The 22,319-nt window shown below is 30.8% G+C and overlaps 1 protein-coding gene and 1 long non-coding RNA gene across 3 annotated transcripts; one reads left to right on the forward strand and one right to left on the reverse strand.

The window, feature by feature from the left end:
- Nucleotides 1-914: 914 nt before the first annotated feature.
- On the reverse strand, nt 915-2,834 carry LOC136781767 (uncharacterized). 2 transcript variants are annotated; one of them, XR_010823990.1, is made up of 6 exons: nt 2,228-2,834; nt 1,963-2,132; nt 1,771-1,887; nt 1,583-1,676; nt 1,298-1,508; nt 915-1,227 (listed from the first exon to the last, which is right to left on the reverse strand). It is a non-coding gene; the product is annotated as an uncharacterized lncRNA (long non-coding RNA). The 2 variants fall into 2 exon arrangements; XR_010823989.1 differs by having other exon boundaries at nt 1,963-2,834.
- A 1,231-nt stretch (nt 2,835-4,065) lies between these two features.
- LOC136781850 (putative nuclease HARBI1) lies at nt 4,066-4,947 on the forward strand. Its single transcript, XM_066740856.1, has 3 exons — nt 4,066-4,301; nt 4,501-4,784; nt 4,868-4,947. The coding sequence occupies exons 1-3, from the start codon at nt 4,066-4,068 to the stop codon at nt 4,945-4,947; spliced, it is 600 nt and encodes a 199-aa protein (XP_066596953.1).
- The last annotated feature ends 17,372 nt before the right edge of the window (nt 4,948-22,319 follow it).

Consider the following 22,319-nt stretch of genomic DNA (forward strand, 5'->3'; position numbering starts at 1 on the left):
TTCTTAAGAGTTAACCTATAATGTACATTATTTATTTATTTAAATTGTAGAAGTATTTCGAAATACAATATAATAAATAATAATAATACCTCAATCATTAATTATGTTGAATATTACCAACATACTCCGTTACAGATCTGTTTCTGATAGATTTAACTTGGCTAAAAGTAAAATTTGGAAATGCGTCTTCAATGTGGCATATGTTTTGCAAAATTACAAAACAGAATACATAAAATGGCCAGATCAACATCACTCAATGCGGAATATAGAAAAGTTTGCAGAAATAAGCAATTTCCCTGGCATAATGGGTGCTATAGATGGATGTCATGTGCTAATAAGTGCTCCCATTGACCATGCTAATAGCTACATTAATCGAAAAGGCTTTCATTCAATAGTCCTCCAAGGAATCTGTGATCCTAATAGGAAATTTATTGATGTTTTTACAGGGTATTGTGGTAGAGTTCATGACGCTCGAATTTGGCAGCTTAGCAAAATTAAACGTGCTATAGACAATAGTCCACAACAATTTTTTCCTGAGAATACTCATTTATTAGGGGATTCTGCGTACCCACTGTCCAAAACTCTTCTCATTCCATATAGAGATAATGGGCATCTAAATGAAGTTCAAGTTAATTATAATAGAAAACTATCTGCTATAAGAATGGTGATAGAACGAACGTTTGGTCTACTGAAAGCTAGATTCAGGAAATTGAAATATGTGTATATGTACGACACAGATATGATCCCTCTTATTATTTTAACTTGCTGCATATTGCATAACATTTGTATAGATAATGAAAAGGAACAATTCGATCCAACTGTAAATGACGAAGACGATTATAATGTAGAAATCGATAACAAATTTGTGGATGCTTTTGTGGATGGAGAAGAAAAAAGAGAGGTAATAGCCCACTTACTTTTTTAATATGCGAGAATATATTAATATTTCTTACATAGATTTGAACTCTCAAAAATTGTATGAGTTAAATTTACATATAAATATATTGTACAACCAGACATTCAACGCGATAGTGTATACGTTGAGTTTTACTTATTGACATTGTATATAACATTCCAGATGAAATAAAACAAGTTATGTAAATAAAATATTATCACTCAGTATAGGTTTTAAATAAGTACTTCCAAATTATATTGTTATAAGATTTGCGTTAAACGTGGCTGGGTTAGTAGCAACAGCATAATTTGTTTTTTGTTTGTGTTCCAATCCTAAAAAGGAAAAATAATGTATAAGATTGCTGAAACAAATGAATCATTTAATTTAACTGTTTTATACTACCTTGATTTATTATGTTGAAACATATTTATTTTAATCTAACTTGTTTATCAGCTACTTTTAATATCATCAAACTTAAATATACATTATTATGCTCACAGAACAAGAGTCATAATCTAGTTTTCAGGATGGTTCACAAGATGACATCTGTGCCTTGGTAGTAGGCAAAGGTGTTTCGTAACATCTTGTAACAACATTTAGATGCCACTGTTATCTACAGTAGATACAAAATATGTTTAATGTATAATGTTTTTAATACATATCTTGAACAGCAAAAGAATTTCTTACCTGCACTTTATACGGTCAGTCTTTTAATAGGTTTATCTCATTGCGTTAGGTCAGTTTTAATTAATATTTAGCTGCAATTTATAATTCTTTGTTGCTAGAATTTGATTAATCCTAATTTATTATATTGGGACGTATTTATTCTATTGAAACTTGTCTAATACAATATCACGAAACTTTATTATACTTACAAAGCAAGAGCCATAATTTGGTTGTTGTGAAGTTACGCAAGATAACATTTGTGCCTTTGTGATCAACTGAGATTCATCAAACCTTTTGCAATAATATTTAGATGCCACTTATGTCTTCTACAAATAGAAAAAGTTTATTAATATACTATAACCTATTTAATACACACCTTGAGCAATTATACAGTCTTTTACCTGCACCATATACAGTAAGTCTCTCATAAAGGCTTATATCTTTGAATATGATAGTTTTGCAAAAATCATATTTTTTTAACAAAATTTTAAAACAGTAGAAAGTAGAACGATGGTTTGACCTTTGACATGGGGCTAACATCTTCTCTGTTTAGAACAAAAACATAGGCCTCCTAAAAAATAATGCATGCTGTCAAATGGTGTTGGCCAACAATTAATTAATTTTTTCTAGTATGAAGAATCTGAAAATTTAATCGCTTAAAATAACCTGTCGTTAATCCATGTCCAATTAATGTTCCAATGAATTAAAATATCCACAATTGTTTTGTCAAAAAATATTAATAAATTAGTGTTTATGTACATATAGTTAAAAGTTCAAAATTTTTCGATAAAGGCAGTTAGTATAAATTAATGTTTAAAAATGATAAAAATTTGTAGATAATTATAATGAGCTTTCTAAACACAACATTATGCATACATATAGTCATTTTTATTTATTTAAAATGCTGTTTCATAATACTTAAAAATTCTTGTTTTAATTCCATATTTTCTTGATGATGCCTTTCTCTTTGCTCATAAATGTTGTCAATTGTTTTTTTGACAGTTTTAATTGACGTTCGTCTTCTTATGCTTCTCCTATCACCCACTTTCGAACAACAAGCATTATTATTAAATTCACTAGTTACTATTTCTGTAACAGGGTCATCTGTATTACTTATTTCTGTTACTTGTGGCCTCACTATGGAATCAGAAATACTATATGCTATTGATAAAGGGGTTACTTCAGGCATCGTATACATAATTTCATCTATTATTTCCAAATGCTCCCAATTTTCTCTGCTACCAGCACCAGTTCTGTTGCTATTGTCCTTAATATGCTTATACTTCTTTTTTAAATTTCTCCATTTTGTTGAAAATTGCTCCCAGTTTACTAAATATCCTTTGTTCACTAAATCTGCAGCTATTTCATCCCAAAATTTATTTTGAAGCTGGTTCTTGTCATGTATGGTTGTTTTATGTTTGTGTAAGTTCTCTAATAACAATTTTGTACTCTGACTTGTCCAGGAATGTCTAGTCTGATCTGTTTAAGGTAAAAAAGTTAAATTGGTTTAGTATTTGGTTTTTAACTACGTGATATACTAGTGAAATTAAGTAGAAATTATACAACAAGCAAATATTTTTCATTCTAGGTATTCCCTTTTTGTAGCAGCAAACATAAACTTAATTATTATTTTTCATATTTCATGAATTTCCTACATTTAAAAGAGATAACATACCTACATATTTATTATGCGTTTGATATTGATTCATCTTTAAATAAATCCTGAAAAACAAGAAATAATATCAAACACAAAATACGTTTTCATCAATAAACAAAAGTTAAATTTATGACTTTAAATAATTCTCATTTTTCCATAAATTGTATTTTTTAAATGATAAATGAAACAGCAAAGAGAGAAAAGATAATACAAATTATAAAAAAAAATTATAATTTGCTTACATTTATATTAGTTTCTTGAATATTTCTGCTCTTATTACGTCTGTGTAGTCCCAACTGAAACCCCTTAACCAGATCAGATCTGGTTCACTCGCGGAAGCCTCCTCACTAAATCTGATCCATCTAGGGAATTTTCTTCAGTTGCCTTACTGTGACTAGACTGAACCGTAACCCGAACAGACCACTGAACGTAAGCGTCCTAGCCTACTTGGTCGAATTGACCCTTAAGCCGTGTGTACACGTTCCGAGAAATGTGTCCGAGTTCTAGTTCCGATAACTGTTTAGCGAATCAGTGCAAGGCTCTAACGGAAAAGTAACAATGCAATTGGTTGTATATTTCTCGGAACTAGAACTTGGACACATTTCTCGGAACGTGTACACAGGCCTTTTTAGGGTGAGATTCACCAAGTCCGGCTTGGGGCTAGCCGGGCTAACAAATTGTACCAACCTATGAAAAATATAGTAATTTAAGTTGGCTATCCAGAAGTTTTTTAAAATTTGAAACTTCACGTAATTCTATCAACTGCAATCTGCAATTATCTGCATTAAAATTATCTGCTACCCATTTTCAAATTCGCGAGAAATAATTTATTATTTGTTGCATCATAATGGAAAATATAGAAGATATTTGCAATTGGTTAATTGATGATGATCATGATGAATTTAATTTATTGGATCACGAAAGTATTTACAATTATCGAAGGCCTAGACTTATTAAACCCAGAATTGATTGGTTTAATCTGTATGATGCGATAGATTTTGTGACTAGGTTCCGAATAACTAAAGAAAATTTTGTTATCATTTTGGAGAAGATTGAGCACAAAATAAGGAGTCAAACAGAAAGGCAATAAAATATTTTTCCATATCCCTTGACATGTATTATTAGCTTTGTTTAAATTGCTTACTTTTTGTACTTTTCTTTAAAAGTGTATACTGAGTATGACATGTACATTATTTTTGTTGAAAAGTGCAGAAAATGCAAGCAACATGAACAAGGCTATAAATTATACAATTTTGCTTAATTAAATACTTGAATTTTCCAGAAATAATTGTATTCCGCCAATAATTCAGTTACTGACTACCCTTAGATTTTTCTCAACTGGGTCATTTGCTATTACTATAGCTGATTTTATTGGCATTAGTGAAACTAGCGCTTTAAGAATAATTCATAAAGTGTCATTTGCTATTGCTGAATTACATAAGGAATTTATCAAATTTCCTTCAGACAACAATGGAATTTTAAGTCAAGTGGAGAATTATCAGTTATCCGGTTTTATCCGTATTATTGGAGCAATAGACTGCTTTCACGTTCGCATAAGATCGTATGGTAATAAAAATATCAACTTTTTATAAATTTATTATATTTATGAAAATTAAATTGTTAATATGTGTAATTTCATTTTATTACAGGTGGTGAAAATGGCGAGCTTTTCAGAAACGGAAAAGGTTTTTTTCCATCAATGTCCAGGCAATCGTTAATTCACGATTAGAAATTATGGACTTAGTTGCTCGATGGCCTGGATCAACACACGATGCAACCATTTTTGATAATTCAAAAATCAAAATGCGTTTTGAAAACGGAGAATTTGGTAACGCAATGTTATTAGGTGATTCAGGATACCCATGCTTGCCATATCTACTAACTCCTCTTACCAGAGATGAAACGGGAGATTGCTCATGCGAGGTCCCGAGGCAATCCCTACCGGTAGGCGGCGCTGGTGTTGGCAAACGCGTGTCTCAGGTCCATCTAACCCCTAACGCCATCTATCGGAAGAGACCACGAAGCACGAGCGTTAAGCTTAGAATAGGGTAAAACATATATGCATTGTTGCCAGAAAGCGGAATAAAGAGAGAGCGGAGATATTTTCTCGGACCTCTCTGTCTTTCTCGCTGTTAGCTTCTAGCAGAAGAGTCGAGGCAAAATCTTTCCGTTTCGCTTTGCCGAAAATCTACCAATATTCGATGTCATTTATATTTGCAGGCCAATGCCTTTATACATGATTTTTTCAGCATATTTATTTATCAGCATTGATTTATTTAAATCAATAATAAATTAAGGAAATGCGTATTTGATATATAATAATTATTTTAACTATAATTTCATCGTTATATTTCGCTTATTTCCGTAAAATCTGAATTTCTTTAGTTTATTATTGATTATTGTAAGTCAATGGCCATTAAAAAAATTTAATCTTAAAAAAAAAAAGAAAAGTACCGTTCAGGAATCGAACCCGGACCCACAAATCGCCACGCTATTACCTTACCGCCTAGACCACGAGGCTTCTTCAGTGCACCGTAAACAGATAGTCTTTTTAAGGGCTTGAAATCTTCTTTTAAACCATATAGAAAACAAGTAGCCGAGGAAGAAAGAAAGGGAAGAATGACTTCCCAGCGTTATAGTTATTCTACATCCTGCAACAAAGTTTTTCCCGAAATAATTATATAAACATATATGAGGATCTGCAGCAGACTATGATGTATGCTTACAAATAGTTATTGGTTAATATTTTAATCTAAATTTAATCCTAAAGTTAGTACCTCGACAGTCCCTACTGTTGTTCTGTTCCTGAAGTGGATGATCGCGCTTCTGCAACAGCATCTTTTCCTTGATAGTATTTTCCTTTACTGTGAGGATCTCCGGTAATATATTGTGCAACTCTATCAGCGCGGGGATGATATAAAATGTTTGCCCATTGTGCCATTTTTAACTTACATAAAGAGCTCCACACAGACTTGAAGTTTTTTACCGTATTTTCTTGGAGTTCATTCTCTAAATAAACAGTCTCAGCTAGATTAAAACTCCATTGGGTATCGTGTAAGGAAGTAATTCTGTTTATAGATAGATGACTGTTGGAGTGATCTTCCCATGAAATAAAGTATCCTTCGTTTGTTTCAATAATAAATGATTGATTTAGCATACATACAGAAACAGAAAGTGGATCTATTGAGAAAAATGATTGTCTTGAGGGGACAATGATATATGTGCCATTTACGGAAACATGAGTTAAAGATGATGAATTTGACAATAGATTAAAAGGACACAAACTGGGTGATGGAGGTGGTACCCAAATTGAATGAGTGGCTGATCTCCATAATAGGGAGTTTCTTGGTTCTTGTTTCCATTCTGCTCCAATTCGGGGTTTAAGATTTCTATCAAAAGAATATTGAAAACTTCTTTACTTTAGTGCGAATTATGGTCTTTTCTTGAGTACCTGGCCACTTACAAGTGTAAAGAGCTTCCGAATTTAGATCTCTCTCTTGAAATGTAGAAGTAACTAATAATTCTGCCCAATTTAAATTCATAGGAGGTATGTCAAATTCCTGATCTTGGATAGTTGTCTCTTGACTTCCAAAAAAGTAATAAGTACATGATGTTGTGATTTTTTCGGTCCAAGCAATTAATCCGGTTGATAAAAGTTGAGTCTCATCCAGTTCCCATATTCCTATTTGTCTAACCTCAGGAGTTCCTTTTACAGTAATAGGGTTATTGCATGTTGGAGGATGAGGAAAGTCATAATATTGAATATCTCCCAGTTGTTTAGCAGGAAGATCAAAAGCTGCAGAACACAATTTGCAAAATATCAAAAGAGTCACATAATATATATCCATGGTTAAAAATAAAATTCAAAAACAATTAATAATAAAAAGATAAAAAGTAGATGCTGTTAATTTTGTATAATAAATAAATGAATGATATACACGTCGATTGAGCTTTCGGAATGTTCCTTTATTAGCTCTTGGGGAAAAGCACAAAGGCATAAAACCCCTGACTTATGTTGTTTTATGAATTGATTACAATGATATTGTGTTTGTGATTAGCTATTGATTGTAATTCTATGCTGACGTTGCGGCTATTATTTTTTTATTTTTAAAACAATCAGAATATATCTGAAATTGAACGATTGCCGATTGTGGTGACATCCCTAGGGTTTTGACTGAACAACTCCGGATATCGCTCCAGTGGACAATTCGCCTTTCCTTTTCGACGCACACCTTCTTCGGTCCTTCGATATTTAGATCGTATATACTCATGCTTATAAATTTATGGAATTAGAGGACAACCCTTGTAACAGTGGGTCAAGGGAGGTACTTATTAAGGGTAGGAAAAACACAAAGGTTTATTAAGGAAAGTATATAGTATCAACATTGTTGAGAGATAAAAGGGAAAAAGAAGGGGGGTGAGAATTTGTGATTAGACACCACTTTCAACCCGTATGTCCATGCACTCCAGGTTTCCCACGTAGTACATTTTGCCAGAGGGAAAGCTAATTTTTCAAGTCGGGGTCGTTAAGATGCTCACTCCTGATTTTGGCGTCTGTGTATTATGTGCTCGAGCAGCTACTGTCGTTACCAATTCTCCCCGCATCAATTATGCACCTGGAGGTGGTAGATTTTGATTTCAATCCGATATTATTATATAACTGTTGAAATGGGAACCCCTGAGTTATACATGATGCAACATTGTTATTCATAATGCGCATTGGAATTATGCAAATGTATTCCACAGTATCTAACAGTCCGTGAGCGATGTATTTGAAAATGGACAATTTTTAGGAGTTACGATTACGAATCAACATTTATTCTTGATATTGCGATCGTCTACGTCTACTAGACTGATGGTAGTAACTTGAAGGTGCGGTCCTTGACAGTTGTATCCAATCGATCCGATGCAGAGGTGTATCAAGATTAAGATGTAGAAGTACAGGGGTAGAGAAAATGTGTGATATGTCTTGTGATCCAGGAACGTCCTTACTTGATCTAGCCTTATTAGAGTGTATTAATTATATGCGACTTGTTCTTATATTTAGTCTTAATATTATTGGTGAGCGTTTTCGGAATCTTCAAAAAGATCCTTCATACGGATTTACGAACCTTCCAGGGACTTATTCAATTGGGAGTGGTAAGCCGTGGTTATGAACTGGTTTAATATTGAGCTTCCCAAAAACGCTCTTAACATTATGCTAAACAAAGGTTATACTCTTGATCTGTCAATAGAGCTTTTGGAGCTCCAAATACGCAAATGCATACTTTCAGCAATTAATATAAACGCGGTCTCTATGCTGTTTGCTGCGGACAATGGCACGTCGGCCAAGAATTTCGTTATCGAGTTTCGTATTGTCAGAATGTATTCATTCCCTTTAGAGATATCAGGCAACGGGCCGACTATTTCTAATGTTATTTTATTGAACGAGGCACCAGCTGTATCGGTCAGCACTATAAGCTGTCTAGGTTTTGCTATGATTAATTTTCGGAGTTGGCACCCCTTACAATTATGTCTAAAGTTTTGTATGTCCCTTTTCTCAAATTCCAATTATAATAAGGACGTAGCCTATTATAAGTTCTCAAAATTCCCTTGTGTCCTCTTATGCTGGATTCATGGTATTAAAATTTTCTGTGCATCGACGCCGAATGTTACAATTAATTGTTTACAGGTTACGAAAGTTATTTCTCTTCCAATAAAATTTGCTTCGGGAGATTCGTGATTCTCTTTTATGGGCTATTGAGTCTATTGAAACAGTTTTAGTTATGCATAAAGCTTTAAAGTTAAATGTTTCCTGTGTAAATGTTGTAGATGATTCTCATCAACGAGTGGTTCCTTGTGCTCCGTTTTTATTGAAAGAGGCACAAGGGCATTGCTATTTTTATAAACAATATGCGCTTATTTTAATGTCAATCCTTGATAAGAGGGCAAAAGGTTCTCTTTATGTACTTCGAATACGTCCTTGCCTCAACAGGTTCACCCTGGCAGTCAATGCATATAACAGTACAGTTGGGTGCAGAAATCTTGCGTCAGGCGAGGGGAAGTAGGAATTTGAGGGGCGAAGGGATTTCTAGGGAGTTTGTCCGTAGCTGTCAAATGGCGCGATTAACCCTCAATTTTGGATCGTAAACAAAAATAATATTTTCGCAAAACGATTGCGGAAAAGAAGGAAGGATTTTAATACATAACAGAGAAGACAAAATATATCAGATGAGTATAAATTAATAACAAAAAATTAAAATTATTGTGAATTTATAAGGAAATATATACTTTGTGGTTATTTTATTTCTGTTACAGGCTAAATCCTATTCTTCATGAGTTTAAATGTTTAAATCACAGGAAAGAAATACTTAAGCAACAATGAATGAAAAGGACTAATTTATGAAGCATTTCTCTGTGGCCTAACCATTTCAATAATTGTGACATAATGTTATAATAGTGAATATGTAAGCGATTGCTGTGTATACAAAGAAATTTTATTACAAAATAATAATAATGTATGATAATGTTTTGATTCCTATTATTATAAATTAAAGCTAGTTCAAATAAAATGTATTATTTTAATTTCTAACTTAACCACACTCAAATTCTATACGTACATAGTAATTATATATTCTTGTAGAACCTATCTTTGAGCTACTCTAACTAAATTGCAACTATTTTAAATCTGCAGGTCATAACTATTTACTTCAATGATCTTTATTATTCAATGTGAGACAAATTGTGTAAAATTTCTGCTAATTTCTTATTGATCCCTCACATGCTTCCTCATCTCGTATAACATTTATTTGTCTTGATTGTTCCTTCTTCTTCTAGTTTTCAACACATAACAATAATTTTATTATCATTTTTAAATACACGCAGATAAGATGATTATGCTGACTTGTAATTAATTTTATAAATATTGGAATCATTGTTAAACCATTGTCTTATTAAATTTGGAAAATGGGCATTTGAATGATGCTATTTAAAGTGGGCCTCTCTTCTGTGAAATATATTCTCATAATACTTAGATAGATAAAGTTCCTTAAAAGTTATGTGTATAATACTGAGTTCATCTTATTTTTTAGCTTCAAGTAGTTTTCCAGCAACGTGTTTGAATATACATTTTGAATATAGAATACTCTTATTTCATTACTCTTATTACAATGTTGTCAGGATTGATAGAAAGATATGTCAATCATCTGAAAATGATAGGATATACATGGCGACTGGATAAATTAAGGTTTTAACAGATAAGTTTCATGAACAAATAGGAATAATAAAATAAGTATTGCATATTGGGAATGGATATCCAAAATATATAGCTTGAAAATATAATTTGAAGCTAAAAACAAGATGAACTCAGCAGTATACATAAACGTATTGGTCGACAATATCCTCTCAAATGGAAGGAAAAGATATCATGTGGATGAAGTGCCAAACATATTTAAGTACAATAAGTCCAGTGTCCATTTTTCAAATTTAATACAGCAATAGTTTACCAATCATCCTAATTATTATAGAAACAATTAGACAGCAGAATAAGCATATCTGAGCATATTTGAAAATATCTAGAGAATTAGTGGTATATGTGTTCAAATCTAGAAGAAGAAGGAGCAATCAAGGCAAATAAATGTCATACGAGATGTGGAAGCATGTGACGAATGAATAAGAAATTAGTAGAAACTTTATACAATTTATCTCACATTGAATAATACAAATTATTGAAGTAAATAGTTATGACCTGCAGATTTAAAGTAGTTGCAATTTAGTTAGAGTAGCTTAAAGATAGGTTCTACAAGAATATGTAATTACTATGTACGTATAGAATTTGTGGGGATAAGGAAGAAATTAAAATAATAAATTTTAATTGAACTAGCTTTATTTTATAATAATAGGAATCAAAACATTATCATACATCATTATTGTTTTATAATAAAATTTCTTTGTATAGACAGTAATCGCGGTAATCGCTTACACATTCACTATTACAACATTATGTCACAATTATTGAAACTACTGGGCCACACAGAAATGCTTTGTAAATTAGTCCTTTTTCATTCATTGGTCTTTAAGTATTTCTTTCCTGCGATTTAAACTCTTGAAGAATAGGATTTAGCCTGTAACAGAAATAAAATAACCACAAAGTATATTTCCTTATAAATTCACAATAATTTTCATTTTTCGTTATTACTTTATATTCATCTGATATATTTTGTCTTCTCTGTTATGTATTAAAATCCTTCCTTCTTTTTCGTAATCGTTTTCCGAAGTATTATTTTTGTTTACGATCCAAAATTGAGGGTTAATCGCGCCATTTGACAGCTACGGACAAACTCCCTAGAAATCCCTTCACCCCTCTGATTCCTACTTCCCCTCGCCCGACGCAAGATTTCTGCACCCAACTGTATTATCGCATTTGTGCTTTAAACAGTTTCGAGTTTAGCAACCTTAAGCAAGGCAGTACTCCCAGTTGTTATAGAATGTTTCCGTGTGTTTACATTGTCTACGGTTTTTTCATCAGTCGATTCGTCATTGATAAAGGGAGTTAGATTCGGTCTTTGTTCGTCAAGTGGTAGCCCAATAAACATGAAATTCTAGAAGAAATCTAAACGATATCGCATAAAAGATTTCTTGAAAATATCATCTTACTGATATCTAAAACATATCTAAAAGATATGACACAAAGTAAAATATTTTATAGAGATACAAATGATATCTGCCAAATAAACTTTTAAAGTAATAATCGTAAAGATGTCATAAAGAAATTTAATGGTAATATTCAAAAAACATCTTAAAATGAATTATAAAATACAGCTTTTAGATACCTACATTTCTAAATCCATATTCCCTACTTGAAATATTTGTCGAGAATTATTATCATGGAAACATACATGAAAAATGTTCTTTAATATCATAGAGGATATAAGATTTAAGTATTTGCTTGACCTTGATAGGTCATTTATATTCTTTCATATGCTTTTATATTTTTAATTGTTTTTATTTATACAGCCGTTGCGAGAAAAATTAGTTTTCAACTTAACTGAATTTTAAACTTTCACTTCCTCTGAAGTAACAGTTATAAACAAGGATTTCCACCGTCAATAATAATCAATAACACATTTCAAATCCCAATCCAATTATAATTACCAAAATAGTTACTTTTGATACAGAATCTAGGGATTTTTTCTTTCTTCGAAGACGCAGCTGATTTCCTGCAGCTGAATCAATTTAAATCTGAAATGCAATTGTCGATCCCAAATTTATCTTTTAAAATTGAAATTGCATTAACGGTTTATATTAGATTTTATTGCATCTTATATTAAATGTTATTGCATTGATCATTTGAATGTTGAAATATTGAGTTAGTTTAAATTTAATATAAAATCTAAAAATATTCGCCCTGGATTAATTTTAAATAATTATTTTTAACTACTTATTTTATCGTTGCAGTTATTGACATCAGAATTTTAGGAACCTATTATTATATGTATCATTGTGTCTATTGAATAGATTTAATTTGCTGTTTCAAAACAGTAAATAAGTTTCATAAAAAGGTTTGTGATCTGTTTTTTTATTTTATAATAAAATTAGGTTATATTTTATAAAATGACAAAATATATGTCGATTGCATGAAATTGTTGAAGTAAACCAATAATGTTATAAATATTAAAGGAAAAGAAAAAACAAAAAAAAACTGTTATATATAGTACTTTGCATACAGTTAACTTAAAACAATACTATTAAACACAAACAATTCTTTACGTATCACCCAAACTATATTATTTGTGTCAGTTAGTATTGGTTTGGAAACTATAATTAGAAAGTTCCTTTAGTATAATGACAATTTACTCTGTTTAAGATTTCAGCAATAAAATACAACATGTTAATATTTTGTTACAGAAAATATACTCTTTCATTAACTAGCGTTTGAAATAATTTTAAGTATAAAGACTATAAGGCTTTATGTCATTTAAGTCTCATCTCAAAACTATTTCATTTTCACTGTGAACAAATAAAACATTGCTATATATAGTTATTAATGTATAAGTGTTTACTATTAGGAATCATTAAATTATGTTTCAGATTTTTGATATTCTGTGCATTATTTAATTATTCAACAAAAATTGTGTAATTCGTATAATATGCACTACAGATAAATGTTGTTATTGATATTAAAGTTAGTTTTGTGTTTTATTATCTTTATTGTGTTTGGGACCTCGCCCTAGAAAGTCTCTTACAACTCTCTTTTTTCTCACTCGTCCCCACACTCTCGTGGCGCCCTCTTACTCGTTGAATTACTATTATCACATCCTTCCTTAATTCTACGTTATTACAAATATAATAAAAATGAAATTAACATATAATATTATCTCAAACACTTAAACAAAGGTTCTTCCTAAAATTTTCGAATTTAGTTAAAGGTAACGCCTTAGTCATAATATCTGCAGTTTGCCTATTTGTTTCTATATATTCTAACTTAAATTTTCCAATCATAACTAATTCTTTCACAAAATGATGTTTGACATCAATATGTTTGCTTCGTTTGGTTTCATATGTACTGGCCATTTTTATACAACTTTGGTTATCTTCAAATACAATAATAGGGTATTCTAACATGAAACTTTCCATTAATAATTGTTCTAAAAATAATGATTCTCTAATGCAATCGGATAATGCTAGAAGCTCCGCTTCACTACTTGATAAAGCTACCACTGCTTGCTTCCTAGAACACCAACCTACCAAATTTTTATTTATGTATAAAAGAAAACCTCTTACGATCATTATTATCACTAGCAAAATCTGAATCAACATATGCATTTATACTTAAATTGGTCTTATTAACATCTTTAGTATAACTTAAAACCAAACTCTGACTAAACTTTAAATAACGCAGAACATTCTTGAGATATTTCCAATGGTGATAATCATAATTGTTTTGGAATCGTCCAAAGTATGATATGCTATAACATAGATCAGGTCTTGATCCTAGCATAATGTACATTAAGCTCCCTAACAACTCTCTATATGGTAAGTTTTTATCTTTACTATCAAGATTCTTTGTTAGCTCCAATTTAGGTTGAATTGGTATTTTAGAGTCTACACAATCCTCCATATTAAACGTTTCAATTATCTTTCGAATAAGATCTTTTTGACTAATAGTAATTTTGCCTTTTTCAATATTTATCTCTAGTCCTAAAAATACAATATTATTACCTGATAAATCTCTCATATCAAAAATATTCATTAATTTACTTTTAATCCTTTCAGACTCAATCAGATTTTTAGAAAATAAAATTAAGTCGTCTATCCAAATTAAAATATAAGTAAAATCATCAAAATACAAACACGGATCTACTTTAGATCTTACAAAATTTAACTTATTAATCAAACACTCATTTATACATTCATTCCAACATCTTGGACTTTGACGCAAACCATATAGCGCTTTCTTTAACTTGCATATTTGACCTGGTTTTTCTACCTTAACACCATCCGGCGGATTTAAAAAAACTGGAGTTTTCAGTGAACTTTGCAAGAATGCAGACTTAACATCTAATTGCTTGATACAAAAATTATTTTCTACGGATAGTGATAGCAATGTTCTTAGAGTTAACATTCTAGCTACTGGTGCATATATTTCTTGGTTCACTGAATCCTGCTGGAATCCTTTTGCGACTAAGCGTGCCTTCTTTTTCTTAACACCATTTATTAATTTTTCAGTAAATATCCATTTGGAATCGATGACTTCCTCATTAGATGGTGCCGTTACAATTTCCCACGTTTCATTTTTAACTAGAGCAGATATCTCTTCATTTATTGCTTCAACCCAACCGTCTTCTCTTTGTAAAGCTTCTTCATAATTATTGGGTATGTCTGTAAAAGTCCAACCAGATGCTAAAGCCATCATTAGGTTACATTTGTAATCCTTCAAATAATTAGGAGGTACACTAGTTCTAGTACTTTTTCTTAAAGTTATTTCCCTTTCTGTTGTGTTCTCCTCATTTTCTGCTTCCTCAGAAACTTGTCTATCTTTACTGTCCATTTTATCCTCGGGAACTATTTCTTTTATTACACATCTCTCTTCAAATACGTCTTTCCTATTTGTTTCATCAAATATGACTGACCTTGCACATATTACTCTATTATAGACAGGATCAATTAAACGATAGCCATTGTTGCAATATCCAATCATTATCAGTTTCTTACTACGGGAATCCAATTTACTTAATCGATCTTCTTTTGGTATATGCGCATAGGCTGTCGAACCAAAAACTTTTATTTTGTTTAGATCTGGCTTATAACCATACCATAACTCTGATGGTACTTGATTGTTTGTCAATGCAGTTAAAGGAGTCCTATTATACAGATATACAGAGGTTCTGACTGCCTCTCCCCAGTACTTTTTATCCAAATCTGAGTCAAAGATCAAACATCTTGCTTTTCCTAAAATTGTTTGACCAAATCGTTCGCTCACTCCATTTTGTTCAGGATTTCTAGGTATTGTATATTGAATTTGAATTCCTTTTGCTAAACAAAATTCTTTGAAGTTCTTAGATGCATACTCGCCACCATTGTCACATCTGAAACATTCTATTTTTGCATTAAATTTAGTTTCTACTAATTCAACATATTGTTTAACATATATTTCTACTTCACTCTTCCTTTTCATTAGGTACACAATAGCAAAATGTGTATAATGGTCAATGAAGGATACAAAATAATTTTTCCCATCGTACGTGGGAGGAGTAATTTTACCACATACATCACTAGATACATATTGTAATACTCTTGTAGCTTTTCTATTTTCAGGGATTTCTTTCAAAAATGGTAGTCGTTTTTGTTTTCCTTTAAGACAGACTTCACACATTTTATCAGATGGAAAACGAGAAGAATGTCCCATTCTTCTATGTATTAAACTACCATTATTCACAATAGAACAAGCCAAATGACAATCACTTTTCAAATGCATCAGGTACAGATTTCCATATAGATTACCAATTAGAATTATATTATTATTTTGAACAACTTTTACTGTTTTATTTTCAAATATAATTGTTAGGCCTGCCTCTTCCATTTTTCTTACTGACAAAAGATTGTAGGCCAAATTATCACAAACGTATACTTCTTGTAGTCTTATACTTCTATTTTGATTTGTCACTAATGATAAATTCCCAACATGTCGCGCTAATACATTTTCTCCAATCTTAGCTACATTGATTTTATGTGTAGATTGTTTGATATCTGTCATATATTTAAGGAAATCATTTTTAATCAAATGTGTTGTTGCACCACTATCTACTACAAAGGTTATAATATTTTCTACACCATTTGAAGCGCTGTCACATATCACTAATTCTTTCTCCAATGATTTTCCATTAACTATATTGAAACAAATATTATTATTATCATCATCAGCCACACCAACATTATTTAACTTTGGACAATTGGCTTTTATATGACCTTTCTCATTACACTCATAGCATTTACCATTAAATGGTTTTTTATATTTCTTATTGTTATAAGCTCTTTTGTAACCAGCAAATGCCATCCCTTCTTGAGATTCATCCACTGTTTCATTATTCTTTAACATACGTTGCTCTTCCGACAGTATTTTATTTTTGACAAAATTTAATGTCACACTATCCTGGTCTGAACTGAACAATACATCAATGGAGGTAACCACTGCTTGGAAACTATCTGGCATTGCTGATAGTAACTGTATCACTACCTCTTTTTCTTCAATAATAGCCCCAGCATTTCTCAATTCACGAAAAGTTTTTTCAAACTCTGCTAGGAATTCATTTAAAGATTCCTTCTCATTATATCTTAAATTTCTGAAGCGTCTCTGTAATTGTACTTGGTTTGCAATACCAATTTTCACATATGCTTTTTCGAGTGATTCCATCATGTTCTTAGCTGTTGTTTTATCCATTATTGTTTCCAATATATTATCCGCTACACACTGTACTATTATGTCACGTGCTATAGCGTCTCTTTTCACGAACTCAGTATAACCATCATCTCTCACTCCTGGAAATTCCTTCATAATTACTTCTTGTACTTGATATCTATTTAGAACTTGAATTACTCTGAATTTCCAATTCACAAAACTTCCCGTGCCGTCAAATGGTCTTACATTAACCGTAACCTGTTGCTGACTCGCCATTTTGTATTTCCTTTCTTTTAGCTACCACCAAAGCAGCTACACAATAAATCTACCAAATTAATAGACACACAAAAACTTTAACGAGTCTGGGCCCATAACCTGTTGTTATTGATATTAAAGTTAGTTTTGTGTTTTATTATCTTTATTGTGTTTGGGACCTCGCCCTAGAAAGTCTCTTACAACTCTCTTTTTTCTCACTCGTCCCCACACTCTCGTGGCGCCCTCTTACTCGTTGAATTACTATTATCACAATAAATGTGTAGAATAACTTTGCGCAGAACAATATAAGTCACAAAGAGATATAAACTTACCATTATTAAAAAGTGATATTTTTGGGTTCTAAATTGAATTGTTTACATGATATCTAGCTCTTCAATATACCATAATCGATGAAACTGCTCACTTTAAAACATCCTTTTGTGAAAGTATTATTTTTAAAGCACGGTGTCTTTGTGATTTGTTGCTCTGTGCAATGCTGGCTACCATAAAAAAGAAGTTATTTTCTACATATTTTAATGTCAGTATTATATGTATACAAAAATGCACCACAGCCCATCATTATTATAAAGATGTATTTGCAAACTATAAAAATACATATATTTGTTATTTGCAAATATCATTTTTAACCTTATGATTTGTATAGGTAAACATGCAAAATTATGATTGCTGTAAATTAATATTATATATTTAGTATCAATGAGTTCGGTAAGCCATACCTATAAAGATCACTAAACCTGTGTTTCAGCAACCTATACAAGGTTTTTGTCTACAAAGTGAAATATATAATAGCTGAATTTACATTACTTTACTATAGCAACAGTATTTTATATTTTGTTGAATTTAATATTAAACAAAGTAATTATAATTAGTTAAAGAAAAATTATACTTTTAATAATCAGTGAAGGTAAATAAACTAAAACAGTATAAAAAAATCGCTTTTGAGATATCATTAAACTTGATACTAGAAAATTCTATATATAATCAAACAAATGGATTCCTCTGTCTTCCCATTAAAAAAAAAACCTGTATTTTAAGTAACAATGTGTTTCCAAAGGATGAATATTTAATTATGAAAATTACCTAATTGTGTGTGGTGCTCTACAATAAAAACCATTATTTATATTTTAAAATATACAATAGATTTTATTACTATAATAAATTTGCCTTATTTAAAACAATAACTATTTGCTATAATAGTATTTCTGCTGTTATACAGCATACTTCATAAAAATGCATTAAGAAAAGATATCATATTGTTAACATTTTAACAAATGAAAGCTCAATGTTATCATTTTGAAAGTTTTTTTGATGTTATATTTTCTAAGATATAAAATTAAAAGTTATTAAAATGATCACAGTAAGTTACCATTTGTTGAAGATGTTAACAATATATGATGTCATTCTTTGATGCATCGCTCTAAGCAGTGTTGGCTGGGATGCTTTAGTACTATAGGTATTAAATGACGTTCAAATGACCTTTTTTAAATTTAAACATGTGTGTATAAGAAATCCTCGATACGTTTAGTGTTAATTTACTTGATGCTGTATGTGTTGGTATCAATAACTTTATATCCAAATGACATATTTTTATGCTGTGAATGTTTCTTATAACTAAGAATTGAAAACAGTTCCTTTTTTATGCCAAATATTTAATGAGATATATAATCATGACTCTTTATTTCTAGTAAACAATTTTTCAACTTAGTACCATAAAATGTTAAATTTATATTATTTTAAACTTAGAATATGCAAAGTGCTTACAATCTTATATTGCATTAAAAATTTATTTCAATGTAGGTAGTCTATTAATTTTTAAGAGCAGTAAAAAGCAATTATGGTAAATTCTTGAACTTATTAAAAAATTCCACTGATCTCTGTTTTATGATTGAATTTTCTTTGGAGTATCTAATTCAAGTCCTTTAGACATTATTTGCGAAAAAGCTATTTTAAATATGCATAGTTAAATGATTTTTACTCTACGAATTTAAAACTGAAATTGGGTTTACTTTCCACACTTTGAAGAAATATGTTCTAAATATTTAAAATTTTAATATTATCCTACACTGATCTCTCAATTGTGAACTATGAAAACATCAGTATTTCTTTTTCCCCTGTCTAGTAAAATAAATTATTTGTAAAAGAAACTTAAAAATGGTTAACCTTAAAACATTTCATGATAAATGATATTGATTTTGTAAAGCCTTCATTTCATTTTATAACAAACACATAAACGTTAAATAAATTAATTTATTTTATTTTTCATCAAATATGTCCATCAAGTTTTTTCCACTTTTTAATTGCAATGTTATTGCTTTATCTTTGTGAATTTTTCAGACTTTTTGAATTGATTTATCACATTCAATATATATGGCAATCTTTTTACAATTTTAGGACTAATCTTTCGTTTTTCGTTGCCTTATTATTTACTTATACCAAAATCAGCATTATATGTTCTTATACACGATAATATAACTGTACTTTATGTAATACGATATAACATCATCAGTTACATAAATAAGCATTCTAAAGAAAATTCTTCATTCACGTGTGTAAAGTTGTCTGAATATGAGATTAAACCCCTCCAATACTAATCTAAAAAAAAACTAAGTAATTTTGTACTTTCCCTTCAAAACCTAATATGAAGAAAAAAACGCTTATTACAAAAAAAAAGATTAAATATATGAAAATAAAAATTATGCAATAAATAGCTATAATAAATATACTTGGCTATAAAAAGAATTGAAATTATATAAACTAAAAAAGTAATATTTAATATTAAATTGCTAAATATGTTTTTTACTCCTTTCCTTCTATTAAAAAATAAGGTCAAAAATCTTTTGTTTTCTTAATGATTTTGTTTTTATAAATTGCTTCGATTTTGTTCGTAGTTGTGACAATAACATTAAGGAGACTTAACCAACACCAAGCAGGACAGGCGAGTACTGTGTATAAAAATGCAATCAAATATGTGCTTGTAATATAAAGGAGCCATGCCAAATAGAAAAAACTACAAAGATCTAAGTAGAAGTCAGCAATACCGACGACGACAGTCAATCACCAAAGCATGTATTGAACATTGTCAGGGCTTGGTATTACAGGAAGATGAAGATGTTGAGACTCGAGTAATTCTGTGCAATAATGTAGATATTGACTATAATGTGGACATGGATGATATTGAGCAATTACCAACAAATCCTAATCCAGCTTGTAATGAACTTGACTCTGAATCAAATTCAAATGTTGAGGAAGATGAATGTAATATTGAATGGCCTAAGTTTCACCTATATAAGGAAAAATCATTAGCACAGTTTCTAAGATATTGGGCAATCGAAAATAATATAACTCATACTGCGTTAACAAAATTGCTTAAAGGTCTTAGGATGAATGTTTCAGAAGATCTTCCTTGTGATTCTCGAACACTGCTGCAGACACCAAAAATTAGTTTAGTTCATTATTGTAACTCAGGAAGTTATTATCATTACGGTTTGCGAAAAGGTTTAACGGATCATTTAAGAAATACAGTACCATCGTCAAGTCCAATTGATAATCCGATAAAAATAAACTTAAATATTGACGGCTTACCCTTAAGAAAGAGTTCCAAAAGTCAACTTTGGCCACTGTTAGCACAGGTCGTGTATAATGATAAAAGAGGCAAGCCATTCTTTATAGGGGCATTTCACGGATACTGCAAACCATCAACATCAAACGAAATACTTGATGAATTTATTAAAGAATACCTTGAAATTAAAACTGAAGGATTTGAATATCTCAATCGTAAATACTCAATTTCAATAAATAGTGTTATTTGTGATTCACCTGCAAGATCATTTGTGAAAGGTGTTAAGAGCCATACTGGATATAATGGATGTGAAAAATGTGAAGATGAAGGAGAATGGAGGGATAATCGTATGGTATTTTTGATAGAGCATGCTTTATTACGAACTGACGAAGCATTTCTTTTAAGAAAGGTCGAAGATCATCATATAAGCGTTTCTCCTTTTGAGGCAGCTGGATTAAAAATGATATCACAATTTCCTCTTGATTACATGCATCTCGTTTGTCTTGGAGTTACTAAAAGGCTTATAAAGTTCTGGTTAAAAGGGGTAAAAAGTGTTAAATTAAGCTCCTCTCAAATTCATAGTTTATCAACTGACTTAAAATTAATGAAACCTTATATATCAAGCGAATTTAACAGGAAACCAAGAGGGCTGGATGAATTAGATAGATGGAAAGCGACAGAATTGAGGACCTTCCTTTTGTATACCGGTTTTTTACCAATGGCGTCCTATTTATCCGATGATTAGTTAAGACATTTCTACTGCTTACAATGTGCAATTACGATCTTGTGTAACCCTTTCGATTATTCTGTCAATGGTGATTATGCTCACCAATTGTTGTTGCATTTCGTAAAAGCCTTTAAAATTTTATATGGAGAAGAATACGTAGCATACAATATACATAATTTAGTACATTTGTTCGAAGATACTAAATTACATGGATGTTTGGACATGTTCAGCGCATTCCCATTCGAGAATTTTATGCAAGAGATAAAAAAAATTATAAGGAAAAATTCACAACCTTTACAGCAATTACAAAGGCGATTGTCAGAAATGTCTGAATACTATGAAAATCCTAAGTGTGAATTAGTGGAAAGTTTCGTTTTACAGAAACCTATGGAAGAAGATCTACCATTTGGCTACACTCATTCGCATCAGGAGATACAATTTAAAGATTTTACAATATCTTGTTCCAAACAGGCTGATAAGTTCTGTTATATAAAAGACGGACAAATTTTGTATATTGAGAAAATTGCTTACGCAGATAAAGAAGAAGTTGTTTTAGCTAAAGTATTAAAAAACTCATCAAGTGTTCATCTGTATCCTTGTGATTCACGCAATTTAGGGATCAACGTGGGTAATGAATGATCAAATATAGAAGTATTTCCTGTA

Source organism: Prorops nasuta, unplaced genomic scaffold, assembly GCF_024137725.1.
Source record: "Prorops nasuta isolate Cenicafe-Biocafe unplaced genomic scaffold, Cenicafe_Pnas_1.2 PNAS00024, whole genome shotgun sequence".
NCBI classification, from domain to species: domain Eukaryota; kingdom Metazoa; phylum Arthropoda; class Insecta; order Hymenoptera; family Bethylidae; genus Prorops; species Prorops nasuta.